The sequence below is a fragment of the Prunus persica genome, chromosome G1 (genome assembly GCF_000346465.2).
Source record: "Prunus persica cultivar Lovell chromosome G1, Prunus_persica_NCBIv2, whole genome shotgun sequence".
Classification (NCBI taxonomy): domain Eukaryota; kingdom Viridiplantae; phylum Streptophyta; class Magnoliopsida; order Rosales; family Rosaceae; genus Prunus; species Prunus persica.
Genome location: NC_034009.1, coordinates 31,043,214 through 31,062,146, shown reverse-complemented (window position 1 = coordinate 31,062,146; position 18,933 = coordinate 31,043,214). Strand labels below are relative to the sequence as shown.

The window sequence follows — 18,933 nt, the reverse complement described above, 5'->3', positions numbered from 1 at the left end:
TTAAAAGTAATAACTTTACATATATATGCGCACATTTCTCTACCCTAAGACATTTAAAAAAATATGAAAAAAAAAACACAATAACATATGGTTATGTTTGATTTGGTCTTTTTAAAAGCAAAAGTTGGCGCAGCAGCACTTCCTTCTTCCTCGTAGCTAGAGTTAACTGTTGACTAAAATATTGTACATGCCAAAGTTGTAAATAAATTATGTTTGTCCTAAAGTAGAAACCAAAATTAAAGGTGATTGATGTTTTTTAACCTTTTGGTTTCTGGGTACAACAAATCTAACAAAAGTATAGCTAATTTTTGATTGCAGAAGGAAGATGCGAATGAATATGGATTTTGTGGCATTATATTGTGGCACGTCACCTGGACTGGACATAAGTGCTCACACTGGCTTCCTGTCATTTTGCTTAATGCATGACAAACAATTTACAAATATGGTGCTTGCTAGGCTGCTAGCTTCTTATAGCTTATAGCTCACCTCCTCCTCCTCATCCTCACCACAACAAAGGTACCGACCCAAACCGAATACACCACCGATCGACTATCTTTCTTCTTCTTCTACTCTGATCAGTTGTAAACTTTTAACAATTGTGTTGCTGTATTTAACATGTCTAGCAACTGTCCACATAAAATTCCTACAGAATTTAGACCATTTATTTACAGCTTAGATGAACACAGAATATCCCTCAGAATATTACCTGCCGCGGTGATCATCTTCAGCCAATTACAAACCCAACCCATTTGCATGGCACACTAGTTTATGTACCTTCTTCAATGTTTCAACCATCTTTTACAGGACTAGTACCTTTCAACAAATTTTTTTACTTGTAAACTTTCCTTTTATCATCTCCCTCCACATATAATATTTTACAGATTCCCCCCTTTGAACTTTTCATTTTATTCTTTGAGCACCCCCTTTAGCCTAACTAGCTTAGCTAATTGTACACATACAGATAGAGAGCTAGAGATAAACCAATTCACTTTGTGTCCTTTCATGAGTAATTAGCAAAAGTTGCGGGCTCAGCCACCCCTAGTCAATTAGTAATAGTATAGTAGCTAGCAAGACTTGTAGTAGTAGTAGTACTAATTTGTTTTTAGCGGTCCCCTGGAGAAGTTGATTGATGGAAGAAGCCTCACATGATAAAATAGAGGGCTCCTCTCCCTCAAAGTTAAATAACCAGCATCCCACCATAAACACACCAAGTAACAACAACAATATGCACCACTGCATGGACATACCAATGGGGGGATTGGAGGTTCACAAGGTTGTTCCTCCACCCCATAGAAGCACCTTGCAGAAGCTCATGGCCAGGCTCAAAGAAACCTTCTTCCCAGATGACCCTTTGCACCAGTTCAAAGGACAGCCACCAAAGAAGCAATGGATTCTTGGAGCTCAGTATGTCTTCCCTATCCTTGAATGGGGTCCTACTTACAGCTTCAAGCTCCTCAAGTCTGACATTATTTCTGGTGTCACCATTGCTAGTTTAGCCATCCCTCAGGTACAAAGCTTGATTTTCAACTTTGATTTCTCAATTTCATGATTGAAATTTGAAAACAACATATACCCTGTTCTTAATTTAACTCTGTTCTTTTCTTCTTCTTCTTCTTCAGGGAATCAGTTATGCTAAGCTCGCTAATCTACCTGCAATTGTGGGTCTCTGTGAGTAATTTGTTTCTGTTACTTGTTTACAATTTTGAATGTGTTGCATTTGTTAATTGATCTTTTTTGGACCTGTAGATTCCAGCTTTGTTCCTCCTTTAGTGTATGCTGTTCTTGGAAGCTCAAAAGACCTTGCAGTAGGACCTGTGTCCATTGCTTCTCTTATAATGGGATCAATGCTTATGCAAGAAGTTTCTCCCACAAAAGATCCAAACTTGTTTCTTCAACTTGCCTTTACTTCAACCTTCTTTAGTGGTATTATCCAAGCTTCTCTAGGATTATTGAGGTAAGTGGCCCCCACCTTCACTTCCCAGCTTAATTTGCTGTAGTTTTGCCGCCTTCTTATCTAAAACTTGAAAGGACAAAAGACAATATTATAAGAAACAAAATTGATCAATGTTTTGATATTGGTGGATGCAGGCTTGGATTTATCATTGATTTCCTTTCAAAGGCCACTCTTATTGGTTTCATGGCTGGAGCTGCTGTGATAGTTTCTCTGCAACAGCTTAAGAGCCTCCTTGGAATACAAAATTTCACCAAAAAAATGGCTGTAGTCCCTGTTTTGAGCTCTGTTTTTGAGGAACGAGGGGAGGTAATGAAACAGAGAGAAGCCCATTAAAATATTCAAACAGTGATATATTACTTTGCTAATAAAGCTTTTAGCTTTTCTTAGCAATCATAAACTAAGCTACAGACATACTACTCGAGATAACTATCAACTAGATATGATTTGGAATCTCAGATATTGTATTTTAATATTAATTCCTTTTCATTTTCCTCTCTTTTTCAAGTAATAATTTGAGTGTTTTTCTTTATTTTCTGCAGTGGTCATGGCAGACCATATTAATGGGAGTTTGCTTCCTTCTGTTGCTCCTAATCGCAAGACACGTCGTATGTTATCTCGTCTCTGCCTTCACTTTCTGATGGAAAACTTTTTTCATTAATGAACTCACTCACATCAATCTCTGACTGATGGTTATAAATATGTTGTCTTTATCCACTAATTACAAACACACACATATTCGCCCCAACTAAGAACTCAGTTCAAAGTCAATGGTGCAATTTGACTAATCCACATTGGGCTGCGTGCCATGTACATATATGCAGAGCATGAGAAAGCCAAAGCTGTTTTGGGTCTCAGCTGGAGCCCCTCTTGCGTCTGTCATCATCTCCACCGTAATTGTTTTCGCAATCAAAGCCAATCGCCATGGCATCAGTGTGGTAAGTTCTTGGGCCCCACACCATGCTTAGTTTTTAGTTTGCTTCCCCTCAAACTCTCTCCTCCATGTCCATCCACTCTGCATCATGTCTAGAGACGTTGATTTTTGGTCTACTTTTATATTTTATATGGCAGATTGGAGATTTACAGAAAGGATTGAACCCACCTTCATGGAACATGTTGATTTTCAGTGGGACCCACATAGGACTTGTAATTAAGACTGGGATTATCACTGGCATCATTGCTCTCACAGTAAGTTGATTCTTTTAAGCAGGGGTTTTAAAAAAAAAAAAAGGACATTTTGATGAAGCGATTGGTTTGGCTGATCAGTTTTGCATCAAATTAACAGGAAGGCATTGCAGTAGGAAGGACTTTTGCTACTCTGAGAGAATACAGGGTGGATGGAAACAAGGAGATGATAGCAATTGGGCTCATGAACATTATTGGCTCCATCACTTCCTGTTATATCACAACAGGTTCGCATTTCATTATCAACTTAATTAAAAAATAAAAATATTGGTGACCCAAAAATCAATTATTAGCAAGGATGAGGACTGGATATAAAAGTTTTGATCTTGATGATGGATCAGGTTCTTTCTCACGGTCAGCTGTGAACCACAATGCCGGAGCAAAAACCGCCTTGTCGAACATAGTAATGTCGGTGACAGTTATGGTGACCCTCCTGTTTCTGATGCCTCTATTTCACTACACACCCAATGTTATATTGGGTGCCATTATAGTGACTGCAGTGATTGGCCTCATTGACGTTCCAGCTGCTTATCACATTTGGAAGATTGACAAATATGACTTCATTGTCTTGGTGTGTGCTTTTCTGGGTGTCATTTTTATCTCTGTTCAACAGGGGCTGGCCATTGCGGTAAGAAATAATTTATCATCCACAACTCAACCTCAACTTTTTTATTTTATTTTAAAATTTGTATGCATGACATGGGAATTTGATGATATAAAATAAATAGGTTGGAATATCGGTTTTCAAGATTCTGCTGCAAGTGACAAGGCCGAGGACAGTGGTGTTGGGAAATATACCCGGGACAGATGTGTTTAGGGACCTACACCATTACAATGAAGCAGCAGTGAGTGTCCCTGGTTTCCTCATTATCAGCATAGAAGCAGCGATCAACTTTGCCAACACCACTTATCTGAATGAAAGGTTGGTTGTGGATTGTTTCTTTGCCAGCATTTTGAGCCTTTTTGTTGTTGTACTTTTTCAGTTTATTTGAACAATTGTCATTGTTATATGTAAACCGTATATGAAGGATTTTGAGATGGATAGAAGAAGAAGAAGATGATGGAAACAAACATCCAAACATTCGATTTGTCATTATAGATATGTCAGGTGAGTTTAATTATCTTGAGCATCAACTGTTTATTTTATTGGGTATCTCATTTTTTGTTGGCTGACAACTTGTGTTATGTTTTAAGCTGTGAGCACCATAGACACAACTGGGATCACACTCTTTGGAGATTTAAGGAAAGCAATTAGAAAAAAGGGAGTTGAGGCAAGTTGAAAGAAATATATGTGTACATTTGTTTAATATCAAGTTTAGCAGATTAGTTTTAATTATTGAGTTGCTAATTGAAATAAATTACAGCTGGTGTTGGTGAACCCATTGGCTGAGGTTGTGGAGAAATTGCAGAAGGTGGATAAAGACAATGAGCTGATGAGACCAGATCATCTATACCTGTCAGTAGGAGAGGCTATAGCTTCACTGTCGATGGCAATGAAGAATCAAGCATCAAACATGTACGATGAGGAGATGCAGACGAATGCGCCCCCCCAGAAGCTAACCACAGCTTAAAAAGACAGGACACGCCAGGACAGCAACCCAAAATAAACAAAAAGTTGCAGATATACAATTATGGTAATTCAGGGTCCTACTGATTGTCACATGCTTTTCTTTTGTGTCTTTGGTAACATGTTCCTAAAATCCTAACGGATATTAATATTAGAAGTTGCCTTGTAATTTTACTCGCATCTAGTACTAGTAGGTAGGTCATTCATTCCCTTTCTGTAATTAACAAATTTTGTTTGGAGAACGTAGTATAGGACTATGGAAGCTCAAATAAACCAGTACGTATCTTAGGAAACCAACAAGAAACTGGCTCGACCAAACGAAGAAACTAGGTCTAAAATAAAGATTTAATTTTTTAAACATTTTAGAACAGAAAAGTAAGTTATACAGGAAATAGAAAGACAACAAAAATATATATGAAAATGGTCGAATAAAAAAATGAAAATTTATGGATAGAACAATTATTTTCACAAAGAGAATCAGAAAATTGGTATACACCTCCAAAAGTAAACTATATATTATGAAGACAACGCCGAAAAAGGCAATCTCACGCTAATAGGCTTACAGATGAGTTGGCTTTCAAGCCCAACTGGTCAGTGTCCTCTTATCCTATAACAGGCTGTCAAGGCCACGATCCTATCATATTACAATCACAAGCACCAAGCTGATCTCTTCGAATTTTAAAATCCTTTCAGCGCCAGGGGCGGTCAAATTTTTACATTTAAGAATTAAACGACGGCAACTTCTCAGGATTGTTCAAGAAATATGCAGCAATGGCGACTAGAATGATGAATATAATGATCCATATGTTCAATCCTCCTGCAACCAAACCAAGAGCATGTCTCATTTCTAAATGAACTATAGTTGCAACAGTGTTAGGTAACATATTACCAATTAGATCAATTAGGTGTTTTCTAGTAGACAATAGATTCATAGAAAGTTCGACATTCATCCTAATCATCCTAATGTCATATGGTTGAAATCCGAATTGATTGTTGTTTGAACTTGGCATTTTCTCAGGAAAGCCTGTGACGCTCCAACAGTAAAACCCAATCATTAAAAATACCAACAAAACACTAGAGGAAACGATTAAATAGAGCTCAAGGAGGTCCCCCAAACAGTGATGGTGTTCTACTTGCTACGTTCAGTGATAGTAAAAACTGAATTGGAATTTGGCTGCTTATATTACTTGAGACCTGGACAATTGAAAAGGCCTCCAATCATTGGCAAGGTTTTCTAGCATGATGGTTTAACTAGGCTGTCAAGGGAAGTCTTACAATTACCATGAAAAGTTCGGAGGGATACGACTGAATTATCCAACCAAAAATTATGGCAAGAACTTACCAGTTTTCTTCTCATCCTCAAGTGTGGACACCCTTGCACTTGAGTCCAGGGATGCGGAAGCCAAAGCTCTGCATTTTAAAATCACATGCTTCACAAACAGTTCATAGAAGGGGAAAATGGATTGCTGCATAATCATAACCATAGAAGAAACATAATGTTGATATGTTGGTTTACCTTGAATCACGAGAGAAACTCAATGCAGTTACAAAGCCAAGGTGTGCTTTCTTAACCACTTTTTGAATTTGCATTCTAGTTGAATTTACTATCACAAGATCTCCTTGAGTAGTCCCACTGTGTTTTCATGATAAGGCGTGTTAGTTTAATTTCTTCCTTTTCAAGACACACAAGAGATATTTTTACCAAAGGATGGAAAGCAGTGAAAGCAATTGCTTCATGCTAGATTGCAATTCGATGTAAATAGTGTTAAAAATGGTGATTTCAAATGACACCATATGTTGTTACCCGAAAACAATACAACACCATATGCAGTCATTTGACACATTGTGTAGTGTGAAAAGCATCTAAAAAACTGTTAATAGTACGGATCCAAGATAATATTACCAAGCAAGGAGCTTTCCATCAGCTGAAACATCAAAGGCACAAATAATGTCACGTGCAATAGTCTTTGATCCAATCCTCTTCCAAGTGGTTGTGTTCCATGTCACAATGCTTCCAGATTTATCTGTATTACATAATACAGAGGTTGAAACGGTTAACTCATGGAAAAAGTACGTAGAAAGAGAGCAGTTCTCTAAGAAACAGATGAATTGCTTTTTCCACACGGAATATTTACCTGCAATATATAGAATGTAATTCCCATCACTAATCAAAGAAAATCTGCATGCACAAAAAACCTCGTCCTGCATGTATTATAATTTATAATTATTCTCATTAGTTAGAAACCCACGTGTAGAAGTGTATTGACTTATAATAGTACAAAAGCACGAGGATCCTCTAATTCATATAATATGACCAGGCGGTAAAACCAGAAAAGTAGGTTAAATGATTCACAACAGTACAGGGATATTGGTGTCAATAGTTTAATCTACTTTTTTTTCGGTTAACGTGTTCAATAGGCATACAATTAAGTAACAAACCATTGTATGTATGTACCAGTAAAAATCAACAAAATCTCCTTGAAAGGGGTATGTCAATCTACAAAGTCAAGGATCATTTGAATCCGCATAAATTTGAAACTCATAATAATTTTATTTATAGAAGAATTTTCAGCAGTTACTCACCTTTTCTGGTGGTAGAGAAGCTGCAACAGTAGACGAAGTTATGTCCCACACCCTACCAGGGCCACGACTTCCCAAGGAGACAAGAAATTTCCCATCAGGACTGCAAGACAACCGGCCCAGACCATCAGCAACAACATTACAAATAGAAGAGGTCGATAGATTTTTTTTTAAAATGCCGCGATTCTTGCAAACCTGAAATCTAATTGCTTCACTGTAGTATGAGCTGGAGCTTCATTGAGAATAATTTCCATGCTAGGCCACTTGAAAACCCTTAATTTGCCATCCTGTACTGCACCAAATGAGAGCATTATTATACGGTGTGCTACTACTTCTGGAGAAAAGAAAATTTTGCATCCGACATTGATGTCATGTCTAAAAACAATCTATAATATAAAACTGTAACATATAGTGATACATAATGTATAACAAATGTATTTGAATCAAAAAGAAAAGGTGAAGGGACAGTCTGTACCTCGCCTCCAGCAGCAAGAACGGAACCTTCTTTGTTAAATGCCAAGGCCAACTGTTGTCCAACATCTACCAACTGGTCGAGCACTCTGTCCGACTGCTTCAAACCCAGTTTAGGATCCTCACCGCTTTCTTCGTCCCATTCAAACCATCTGCAGAAGAAAATCCACAATTAATATATGCATATGTACGTGAATATAATATAAGAGCATCCTACTGCTCATGAACCTAAAATCAAAATGTGCAGCCTTTCATTTTTTCATGTAAATCTGGTTGGGTTTCAGTTTTCTCAGATTCAAAGGAATTGATAGATAAAGGTATTGTCTAAGATAAAGAAATGGAAAAGTTTGAATGAAAAAGACCTGCAACTATTAGGAAAAGAGCAAATGAGACCGTCACCACCGGGGTGAACCGCCATTCTATAAGGCAAATCCGAGCCAGTGTCCAGCTTAGCCACCTGATAATCAAACACCAAATTCCAAACATAACACCAACACCAATTACAATTACAAGGCAGGCAAATCAGGTAATAATCTGTAAAAATTAAGAAGGATGGGATTGGGGTTGGAGTATTACGGGTTGATGAGAGAGAGAAACGGAGGCGGGATCGAATTGGGCGACAAGGATGGCGTTTGGGACCCCGCTGCGACCCTCGCCACCACCGCCGGCCAAAACGACGTGGTTTTGGTTGGGATGGGATTGGGCTGATTCAGTCTCAGTCGGAGCTGTGCTTTGATGATCGTCGTCATCGTCTTGGTCGCGTGGTTGGGACTTACGGACGTCGGGAGCCCAAGCGGCGACGTAGAAAGGGACGCCGTACTTCTGGTAGTTGCTGGGAGGCTCCATTGCCATTCGGGATTTCAGATCTCTCTTCTGACTGTGTGAGCGTCGAGTGATGGCGGGTGTAGAGGCAGTCGAAATAGATCGATCCTAGTTTATTACAATTTACAACAAGCCGTCTACTTTTTCAATGTTTTCAGTCCGTTTAATTTCAAACGCAGAAAATAAAAATAGGTAAATCATTTTTAAGTTAACCAAAAAATAGAAAGTGAATAATCTTTATTAACCTCGTCCAAGGAATTTGTCAATGACTTTCATTCTTAAAGAAGTTTAAAAGTTTAGGTGTATTCAATCACGATTTTATAGAAGTTTATATAATTATGAGTGTATTCAATTCAGACTTTTGAAACCCTATTCAAATTTAGATGTATTCAATCACGATTTTAAAAGACTTAATAAAAGTTGAATATATTAAAAAACTCATTATTTTTTGAAAGGAAATACAAAAAATTGTGAATTTAGTTTGATTATAGACTAATTTTAGGTCGTGAAAAATCTTTGCTTCCCCATTTTGATAGATGTTATTTCTATTCTCAAGATATGATTTAACCACTTCTACTATCACCATCTTATCATGGCTATCAACAATGCCGCTGTTGCAGCCACCACCACCACAACCGTCATTGTTGTCGCTGCCACCACCACTGTCACCGCCATCGTCGCCGCCGCCACCACAATCACCGCCATCGTTGCCACCCCCAGTACCACCACCACCACCCCGCCGCCGCCACTGACACCCCCACAATCACCACCACCACTGTCACTGTCACCGTCAGCACTATCACCGCCATTGCCTCCACTACCACCACCACCACCACTACCACCCAACTATTAGCCCCACCATCACCCCCATCGTCACCATCACTATAGCCATCGACAGCATCATCGCCACCAAGACGCCAGCACCTCCACCACCTCACTCCCACCGCCACCGCCACTACCTCCTCATCACTCACAAACCACCATCGCCACCGCCATCGCCATCACCACCACCATCATCACCCCTGAACTCTTTGTTTTTTGAGTGCTATAAACTCCATTAAAATTAATAATAAAACTCTAACAAACTCAATTAAAATCTATACATGAATTTAGTCAAAGTGGAATTTGTAGAATTCAGTAAAACTCAATTAAATTCAATAAAACTTTATCAACTTTATAACTCTTTTAAAATCATTTAAAATCTAAATTAAATACACCACCTTATTTTAAAACCAAAGCAAATATTGTTTCCTTTTGTTTTTTCATTCTTATTTTAGAACCAAAGCAAATATTGTAATTTATGAATCTTTTAAATGGCTGACCTAAGCCTAAGCTTCTTTTTTTAACGGGGAAATTAACCATAATTTGTCGATTACTCTATTTTTAACTGGGGCTACAGAGAACGAGTCGCATCAGATGAGGCTGTGGGGGTTCAAAGCAAAACGTATATTCTGATATTTTAATGGAATGGGGGGCAGAGCAAGAGCAGCAAACAACTCATCAAGAATCTTTCATTGAGTAAATTATAACTTCTGAAAAAAAAAAGAAAAAAAATACATGGAGGGAGGAGGAGCGAGTGTATTCTTCTCTGAGTCTCAGCCTGTATGTACTTTTCATTTTCTTTCTTCTCACCATAGTTTAAGAGAAGGATCACTTTGATACAATAAATGGCTCTCAAGTTGTGCGTATCATTGTTGTGAGTCACATAAAATTCAACTGTGACTGTAGTTAGGAAGTTACTGTTTTGACTCTGTATATTCAGCAATTGACTTGAACCTGCGGAAGGAGATCAGCCGCAGTAAAAATGATGATATGATCAATGCAACAAGAAAGTCTCTTTCTTGCAATGGTAAACAGAAAACAACTGGGACGGCATCACTGACGCTTCCTTTGGTAGAGCGAATAACCAACAAGCGCAGACATCAAAAATGTCCATAGTACCTGCCCACACAAAACACACAAACACCAATGGATGAGCACAACTATTCTATACAGCTCCAGTCCAGTACAACTCTTTTGGGGGAAAGGTATCGTAAGCACCGTATTGATTGTATGCCACCGCTCAAGTCTTCTAATCCTTGACTGCATGTCTTCGATAACCCCTTCAACCGGAGAAACTTCTCTAATTGGTGACGACTCAGAAGCTGAACTGCTGCCCTGTTTATTACACCATTATATTTTCAATCAATGTTAGAAATGCAGCATGCACTGAAAAAATTCTTTAGTTTTAGATGCAAAAATTGCAAGACTTCGAGACCTGCAAACATATGTGATATGTCATATCCATTAACTTGATAGAAAAATACCTGAGATTGAATAAATTCCACAAGTTCCTGCAACCTTGCAGCTTGCTGTGTGTGAATTCCACCTGAGCCTCTTCCCGATGCTGGCAATCTTTCCAGCACTATTTGAAGATAGCTCTACAACAAACAAACAAATCAACTACCAACTCGGATGAAATTGAATCAAAAGAAACAAACAAACAAACCAGAAAGAAGAAAGTGATTTTGGCTTGGGATTAAGAATGGGAAACAGCATAGAATAATTAAAGGAAAAACCTTTGTAGTATATGAACCATCCAATTTAAGCATTGATCCTGCAGCTGCTACAGCATCTTTATCAACCCCCTTGATTTGCAGGTAAGGGTTCGGGGCATCTTGTAGATGATCAACCTCAATCAAAATCTAAAGAGGCATGAAAACTTAAGCTAATATTGCTACCACAATTGAAGTACTTTCCAAATAGAATACATGTTCAAGAAATAAATAAATCTCATAGAATTTGATCTGACCTTTCCATCTTGATAGATGAAAGCAGACGCTTCAATATAAGCTACAGCTTGATACCTGACATCACCAAAAGATACGAAAGTAATGATAAAAAAAATTCTAATAATAATAAGAACAACAATACAACATAATTCTTCATCCAACATGAAGAAAATGTGTCCACCCATGAATTTTATAATTCAAGTATGTAGTTTACTGCTTACCCAAGGTTAAGAAGCCCAGCAACTGTACTAATGCTAATATCAAAATCCACTTTAGGTTGGATGATGAAGTTTCCTTCTCTTATAGGCTAAGCAAACAAATTCAGGAAACAGAAACAAAGAATGGAATGTACACTCTGGTTAGAGAGAACGAGCACTGTATTTATTAATAATAAAAAGCAAATTATAACCAGGTCACATTACAAACCTCCCGTATCAGCAACGCGAATCTGCCCTCACATATTCTGACCCGAATGCAGTCACCCTCTGTTAACTGCCCATTAGTAGGAAGTCCAGGAAGCTTCAAGTATATATCAATGAAATTCTGGACAGAACTGCAGAACTTTGCAGGATCCAGTATTTTCAAAATATCTTGATAAGCCACCTATGATGAAATGGAAATAGTGTAAGTATGTAAAGTGAAAATCATATTTTATGAGTTCAAGACACAGGCAAGATGATACCCTTACTTGCTTGTTACTCTTCAATACAAACAATGAACTCTCGGGGGAAAGCACGGGATCAAAGTCATTTCGAATTTTGAGCTGCATTGAGATAAGAAGAAATTGAAGCACCAAAAATAGCCTTTGAAAGTTGCAACCAAATTTCAGCAGTAAAATAAGTTTCATAATGGATTAGTCTAGATCAAGGGTTCGATTGCCTCCATTGTAACAAAAGAAACAATAAGTTTCATAATGGAAGTGCCATAGATTGGTTCCAAAATCCAAATTGGAATGTGCATGTTCACAGGCAAACATGCAGAAGAATATGGGCAATCCATTGTGCAAAAAAGTGGTCTAATGATTTGACATTGTGGGCCCATCAGCATGTCGTCCTTGGAAAAATCTTAACAAATTATACATTTTGTTTTCTTGGAATATATCACTAAATCAGTTCTATTGCATCTTAAAAAGTATTCAGCTCTGTTAGAAAGGGATGGATTTAAAAATTGTTTAAACTCATACACTTCTTTAAATCTTAACAAATCCCTTTTTCTGTTTCTTGGACATATCATGAAAATCAGTTCATCCATTTCTTATAAAAGTACTAGCTCTATTAGGAAAAAAACGACTTGCAAACTTGCTCATACTTAAAAAATTGCCAAAACCTAGAAACCACCTATATAGAATTTATTTATTTATTTTTAAAACATGGCAACAATTGAACTTAAGAAGGTTAAAGTCCACTAACATGTGCGTGAACAAGATGAGGTTCAATGAACTGCTGGAACATTGGAAACACTGTCATCATGATCTCATTCTGGGACATAAAACACCCCACTCTACTTTTGTCCCTTTGAACTCTAGAAATGAGATGTGAATGAACACCTCCAACCTGACAGCCAAAAAACAAGAATGAACACTTCCTAGCCAGTCTTTCTCAGAAACACCTGAAACTGACTTAGAAACACAGATTCATGGATATTAAAGCTTTAAAGGTGCAACAGGGGTTATACTTACAACAGCAATCCACAAGTCAAGTGATTTTCGGATATCCGGATGCAAAGCATAAACTCCTTCAAAAATAATCTGCTTGTATATAAAAAAAATTTTAAAAAGCATAAACTAATCGATTTGTTTTGTCAAAGGCAGGGAACAATAGAATATTATTCCAAAAGAAGCAAACCAAATTGTGAAAGCACTAGTAGATCTGTCTGATAACTGACCACTCCACAGTCTTCAGAAACTTCAAGTTCCTTGAAGCCACTCTGAACACCAGTTTCCAAATCAAATATGGGTACTTTTGTTCTTTGACCATTCCTTATGTCATCAATGTTCTGCACATGGTAATGTAAAAACACTAAGTACTACAACAACAAAGGCAGATGCTAAATCAATGGAATTGTATCTTCATTACTGCAATCATATTTTGTCAGTTAAGATGTGATTCAGCAAAAGTAAAATGATATTTCACAATAGCAAGCCAACGAATTGGCACACTTGTTGCAACTGGGAAAACAAATTAGAAAAGTATGATTTTCGATAGGCCTTCAAGGCTTCAACAACCTGAAGGCCTATCGAAAATGGGGCATATGAGAGAAACTAACATGGAAAGAGGCATCTTTTTTGTTTTTTTCTTGGGGTTGCATTTCATTGTCTAGCATAACTATAGCAATCATCTGATTAGCCACCCCATATGGCCCAAAGTTACAACTCAAAGAAGAATACCAAACTAGTCAAAATGAGCCAATCATCAAACCTTACTTTTGAAAGCAAAGATAGATCCAGCGAGCTGAAGTCGTCATACTTGAAATCCTTTACTTGTTCAGATTTATAATAGCTTTCAAGGGAAACAACTTCACAACCAACTATGTTTGCCATTTTATGAGCCAAACTAGTTTTTCCGGAACCACTTGGACCTCCTACAAGAACAATCAGGAACAACATAAGAACATACCTCAAGCTCAATTAATTTCAGATGCTAAAAGGCAATAAGAAATAACAATTAAAAAATTAAAAAAATTAGGACTGTATTCTACTGTTTTCAGACTTGAATAGCATAACAAGAACAATGGCCATCCCTGACAAGCAAAAGCTCAAAACATGAGAGTGGGAGAGAGTTAAATAAAGCCTGTATTACCAATTCCAACTATAACTGGAAAACCTTTATTCTCCAACAGTGCCTGAAAAAGTAAACAACAATACATGAAGTTCCCATCCAAGTAAAACATATTAATACATATTTTAAATATTTCTTTTCATATAAACTTTGTAATATATTCTTCTAATGAATTTCTTATACATGAAGTTTTCATTATGGGAGTTTCTCAAACAATTCTGTATTAACTTCACTCCTTGCCTGTATTGCTTGCACAGCAAGAAGCAATCCTCTATCCAAGTCATACGAATCAGGCATTGGAGCAAGTTTCACGGTGTCCCTGAAAGAGGAAGGATCTGTGGTTGCTTCATGAGAGAAGTCGAAACACAGAGAGATGTAACAATACATCCAAGAAATAGCTACTTACAAAATTGCTTGTCAAGTGAAGAAATACATCTCCAAGTCAAAGTAACTTACCTATGGTTGAGCTATCAGCTTGAGGAGGATCCGATGAGATGAAATGCCATGTTGCTACTATAGGTTCCATCTTAGATTTTGTTGGAGATCTAGTCCATGGCTGAGATAGATCCTCAAGCCGAGTAACAAGGTTAGGAGGAACGCGAATTGGTCTTGGTGCAGCAATCATTCTGTCCTGACTAGTGGTCAGAGATGTATTTGGCAAAAGGGGTGGTGTATTGAGGCGAGGTACACCTGCATCATGAAAAACCATGACCTACATTACACACATAACGTACAAACAAAGGGAGAGAACATGTTCAAAGCCTAAGGAAAGAACTTGGTATTTTAATAAATGCATAAAGATGGAAAGAACTAATATTAGGCCTAGCTTGCCACCTTTTCTCTCAAGAATCAATTCCAGATATGATTTAGTGATCCAAGGCTCATTAATACCCATCTTCAATGCTTCAGTTCCAACTGTCTACACAAGACCACTAGTATGTATCAATATCAGACCTCATGTTAAAACATTGGCATATATCCAAAAACAAATGCTATAACCACTCTAGTAAAAATACAAAGTTCATACTTTTCTATTTGTGCCCCTCAGCACCATGAATGTCTCACCAAGGGTATCAATGGTTTCAAGCGACAATGAAACATTTCCATTATCAACCGATTTAGATGCTCGTTTGTAACTAACAACCACAGCATATCCCAAAGCCAGTAACCCACCTAAAGTCATCCTTCCAACCTGCTTCCAATGTTAAACAGTAGCAAACAGGTAAGAGTTATTGAACATCTAGAAACTCTACAGTAGTATTACATAAAGAGTAGTCCTTTACAAAAATTAAACATAGAAATAGGCATCTCCTGTAAAAATTCCAACCAATGACCCTTCTATTTGCTCATCGCTGACCAGAAGGCTTCATAAGAACCATTAGTCAAGCATGTAGAATACACGTAAAACAGAACGCAGAGAGATGAAGAACCGACCCAATGTATATCCAAATGATCAGTGGCTTTATTTATTATAATGTCTATACTATGGTCAAAACCTATGAAAATACTTCTTACCTCAAATTCAGCTTTTGGCCTGATAATGAAATTTTTGTCGACAATCCTCTGGTCCCCAAGTGACAGATAATATCTTATACCCGATTGGCGCACCTTGATCCAATCATTTATCCGTGCTTCTTCACTTGCTGAAGGAGGCCTAAGGTACATCTCAATGAAACTGAGAGAAATAAATTGTGTAGAACTTTTAGTTGCTATAGAACTAAAAGTTTCGGAAGGAAAGCAATTCAGTTTCTTTAGTTCTAGTTCCGTATATATAAAAAATAGCCAATAGATAATCGAATTTCCAACCAGACTCACTATCTATTGAGCTTCATTTCCTTGAAAAGCATAAGCAAAATGTCTTCTGCTGCCTGTAACAAAACTTTGAAATTTTAGTCAAATTAGTAAAAACCCTATCCAAAACAAAAAATTTCAAGAAATAAGATGGAGCACCAGTTGGTAAAAGCCACGAGCTACAAAGAAAAAAATAACATTGCAATTGACAAATACAGTTCTTAGCACAACTTGAAGTAAGACGTAAGCCTCACTGTTGCCATCAAAGAAACTAATGTTCATAGAAATACACATTACAAAGTACATAAGTTCAGTTAAAAGATTTGATAAGCTGTATCATCATGAAAATTCACTCAATTCAACTAGATCTTTATCTTAAAAAGCTTGGGCCAGTTTGTTCCCCATCAAAACAAAAGAAAAAACTTGGGCTAGTACAAAAATCATTTTTTCAAATCATATAGCTACAAGAGCAACATAAATGAGGAATGCCCATTTCCTATGCATAAATATATGCCCAACATCACTTGAAAATAAACTAGCAATGCATACAGACCTCACTCTTGCATTTCAGCTTGTAGATTGCCTCCCTAAATGATGAGACAAAGCTGTTGTTAATCCTAATCTGCAAAATAAATGCAAAACATTGAGAATCGGCAATAAAATTTCAAGGGTAACAGCAGTCAAATACCAACCTGTGCATGATGAAGGTCTGGTTCAATGTGCTTCCTAAACAATGGGAAAATGCTGTCAATAAGGTAATCCAGTGAACAAGAATCTCCGATATCATATCGAACTTTGGAAAGAAGGCTAAAATGAACACCGCCAACCTGATATACCAAAAATACATATAAAATGTCATGTCAACTTTCTGTTAACTGATATTCTACAAAGTCTTGGCCAACAAAATAGGACTTAGAAAATTACCACTGCAACTCGAATATCTAGCAAAGAGCGCAATTTTGCATGCAAAGCATAGGTGCCATCAACTATTACCTAAAAACAAGGAGAGATTAAGAACCTGGCATTTGAGGTAAACCATAAAAATTGAATACTAAACATTCTTACCACCCCAGATGAAGCACTCTTTATTGTTTTTGAACCAACACGTTTCTTTTGTTGATAGTCAAATACTGGAATCAATGTATCTTCACCCTTTGTCAAATCCTATTTTCAACATAAAATGTAATGACATAATCACTCAGAAAACACGGATTTGAATATAACAAATCAGCCAGGATTTGACTTCGGAATATCATATATACTAGGAAACTCTGCTTCTTTATATAAAAAATGATTTGAAGGTTTGAAGGTTTATATGGCTATCCCAAGTATTCAGGCATGAATCATGAATCAATACAACCAACTTATATGAATAATGAGCATGACAGGAAATAAGTAGATGCAAACCTCAAGATTTCTGACCAGCATATCAAAATCTATTGAACCCAGATCATTCCCTTCATCAAATCCATCACGATAGTTCTCCATTGATACAACAGTACAACCAATAACAGATGCCACCTTTTCTGCTAAGCTTCAGGAAACATTAAAATTACAATAAAAATTAACAATGCAACAAACAAGAGTAAGGAATGCTTATAGCCTACAGAAAACTATATATACCTTGATTTACCAGAACCACTTGGACCGCCAATGCCAACTGTTACAATGCCCTCTTTTTTCTCTCTAAGTTCTTGGATAGATTTTACTAGCAAATAATACCCGTGATCAAAAGACTGCACCGTTTCAACACGAGCAGTAATTAGGTATCTCATATAAGTTCAGAGAGCATTGTTAGAGACTTAAAGTCATGATGGGAAGAGCACAGATGAAAGAAAAACATTCAATTCCAATTTGGTAAGTTCCATAATTCTTATGTCCTGCACCGTAAAAGGATCGGCAAACGAGAATCTAAACATGCATACAATCCCAGCTAATCAACCCAAGTAGACAAACAAATTACAGCTCCAACACAAAACTCCCAATTCCAAGAGAACCCAATATTCACTCTAACAATTCAACTAAACAAGCAACAAAACGGGAAAATCTTGACCTGCAATGCAAAATACAAATAACCCAATAAACCCATAAACCAAAAAAGCATGTGTACTAGTGTGTGTCGATACCACATGGAGAGGAAGTGACTGGAGAATAGAGGAAGAGGAAGAGGAAGTTGAGGGTTGCTGTTGGAAATAGTCGCGGCCTCCTTCTTGGAAGACTCGCTGTACAACATCGTCGTCCATTTTGGGGGGGGCGAGAGGCCTCTAGTCTCAGCAAACACGAGGAAATGGAGGGTTGCTGTATAAATCTCAATCCCCCAATACCAGCTCTGCACCTAATCCTTCTTCTTTCTTTCTTGGATTGTTTGCTTGAGAGGGGAATCTTTGCTCCAATTAAAGAAGAGAAAGAATCTTTATACCTTTCTTTATAGATATCAGATATGATAAATAACTGATAATATGGATGACGGGTTTCAATGAGCTGCTGTTTGCTTTCATCCGCCTGCCTTTATGTGTACACTTTGCTTACCTCTGTCTTCCTCGTCCCGCTTGTTTTTTGTTTCATCTTTCACTCAATTTTGTTGGACGGCCTTTGAAAAATTCAGGACATTTTTTCATATTTTAACAAATGCGAATATCTATTTTCTCTTGGTGGAAAGGATTTAACCTCAAACTCAAAGAATGTAATATTGTTGATCACTCATTAGCTAGTTTTGTGCTGTGTCGTATGAGTGTGAGTGTGGGTTTTTTTGTTTTTTTGTTTTTTAAAGATAGTTTTCTTAATTAAGTTCACATTTCATATAAAAATAAATATATAAAATACACATTCCTCTTCCATTGAGGGATTTTTCAAATAATTTTTATTTGAGCGAGACCCTTCAGGGTACCCTACGATTTTTTTTTCAATGATTCAAACCGTCTATTTTTCAAGTATTCATATATCATCCTTACAAAAAATCAGACAAATTTAAAATCATTAATCTAATTGAGACCAACAAAATCAATGAATATGGTGCTT

The 18,933-nt window shown here is 37.2% G+C and overlaps 3 protein-coding genes across 3 annotated transcripts; 1 reads left to right on the top strand and 2 right to left on the bottom strand.

Annotated features, from left to right (window-relative positions):
• On the top strand, positions 925-4,945 carry LOC18789478 (probable sulfate transporter 3.3). The gene is made up of 13 exons (XM_020556058.1): positions 925-1,507; positions 1,620-1,668; positions 1,747-1,954; positions 2,089-2,260; positions 2,494-2,559; positions 2,776-2,889; positions 3,023-3,139; positions 3,237-3,363; positions 3,478-3,764; positions 3,865-4,058; positions 4,165-4,244; positions 4,331-4,407; positions 4,501-4,945. The coding sequence occupies exons 1-13, from the start codon at positions 1,130-1,132 to the stop codon at positions 4,705-4,707; spliced, it is 2,076 nt and encodes a 691-aa protein (XP_020411647.1). The 5' UTR covers positions 925-1,129; the 3' UTR covers positions 4,708-4,945.
• On the bottom strand, positions 5,125-8,743 carry LOC18793696 (SEC12-like protein 2). The gene is made up of 10 exons (XM_007222956.2): positions 8,331-8,743; positions 8,117-8,211; positions 7,759-7,906; positions 7,479-7,570; positions 7,287-7,386; positions 6,839-6,905; positions 6,607-6,727; positions 6,220-6,336; positions 6,046-6,113; positions 5,125-5,520 (listed from the first exon to the last, which is right to left on the bottom strand). The coding sequence occupies exons 1-10, from the start codon at positions 8,604-8,606 to the stop codon at positions 5,423-5,425; spliced, it is 1,182 nt and encodes a 393-aa protein (XP_007223018.1). The 5' UTR covers positions 8,607-8,743; the 3' UTR covers positions 5,125-5,422.
• Positions 10,059-18,720, bottom strand: LOC18790013. Its single transcript, XM_020555224.1, has 25 exons — positions 18,042-18,720; positions 17,539-17,651; positions 17,323-17,449; positions 16,981-17,079; positions 16,840-16,908; positions 16,608-16,742; positions 16,461-16,537; positions 15,640-15,841; positions 15,152-15,316; positions 14,959-15,043; positions 14,581-14,814; positions 14,365-14,459; positions 14,146-14,188; positions 13,770-13,927; positions 13,232-13,342; positions 13,026-13,094; positions 12,757-12,900; positions 12,036-12,110; positions 11,774-11,950; positions 11,569-11,654; positions 11,368-11,422; positions 11,135-11,260; positions 10,883-10,996; positions 10,617-10,733; positions 10,059-10,517 (listed from the first exon to the last, which is right to left on the bottom strand). Exons 1-25 carry the CDS (start codon positions 18,156-18,158, stop codon positions 10,452-10,454), a joined length of 2,859 nt encoding a protein of 952 aa, XP_020410813.1. The 5' UTR covers positions 18,159-18,720; the 3' UTR covers positions 10,059-10,451.

What these genes read in the sequence shown, in the direction of transcription:
- LOC18789478 (XM_020556058.1), top strand. Translation starts at nt 1,130, where the DNA reads ATGGAAGAAGCCTCACATGATAAAATAGAGGGCTCCTCTCCCTCAAAG. An exon ending in TTCCTGTTATATCACAACAG is followed by an intron (nt 3,364 to 3,477) that starts GTTCGCATTTCA and finishes ATGATGGATCAG; the next exon opens with GTTCTTTCTCACGGTCAGCT. An exon ending in TTAGAAAAAAGGGAGTTGAG is followed by an intron (nt 4,408 to 4,500) that starts GCAAGTTGAAAG and finishes AATAAATTACAG; the next exon opens with CTGGTGTTGGTGAACCCATT.
- LOC18793696 (XM_007222956.2), bottom strand. Translation starts at nt 8,606, where the DNA reads ATGGCAATGGAGCCTCCCAGCAACTACCAGAAGTACGGCGTCCCTTTC. An exon ending in AGTTTCTCTCGTGATTCAAG is followed by an intron (nt 6,114 to 6,219) that starts GTAAACCAACAT and finishes TTTAAAATGCAG; the next exon opens with AGCTTTGGCTTCCGCATCCC. An exon ending in TGAGGATGAGAAGAAAACTG is followed by an intron (nt 5,521 to 6,045) that starts GTAAGTTCTTGC and finishes GTTTGGTTGCAG; the next exon opens with GAGGATTGAACATATGGATC.
- LOC18790013 (XM_020555224.1), bottom strand. Translation starts at nt 18,158, where the DNA reads ATGGACGACGATGTTGTACAGCGAGTCTTCCAAGAAGGAGGCCGCGAC. An exon ending in TTGCTGTGCAAGCAATACAG is followed by an intron (nt 14,189 to 14,364) that starts GCAAGGAGTGAA and finishes TTACTTTTTCAG; the next exon opens with GCACTGTTGGAGAATAAAGG. An exon ending in GCTGGGCTTCTTAACCTTGG is followed by an intron (nt 11,423 to 11,568) that starts GTAAGCAGTAAA and finishes TGGTGATGTCAG; the next exon opens with GTATCAAGCTGTAGCTTATA.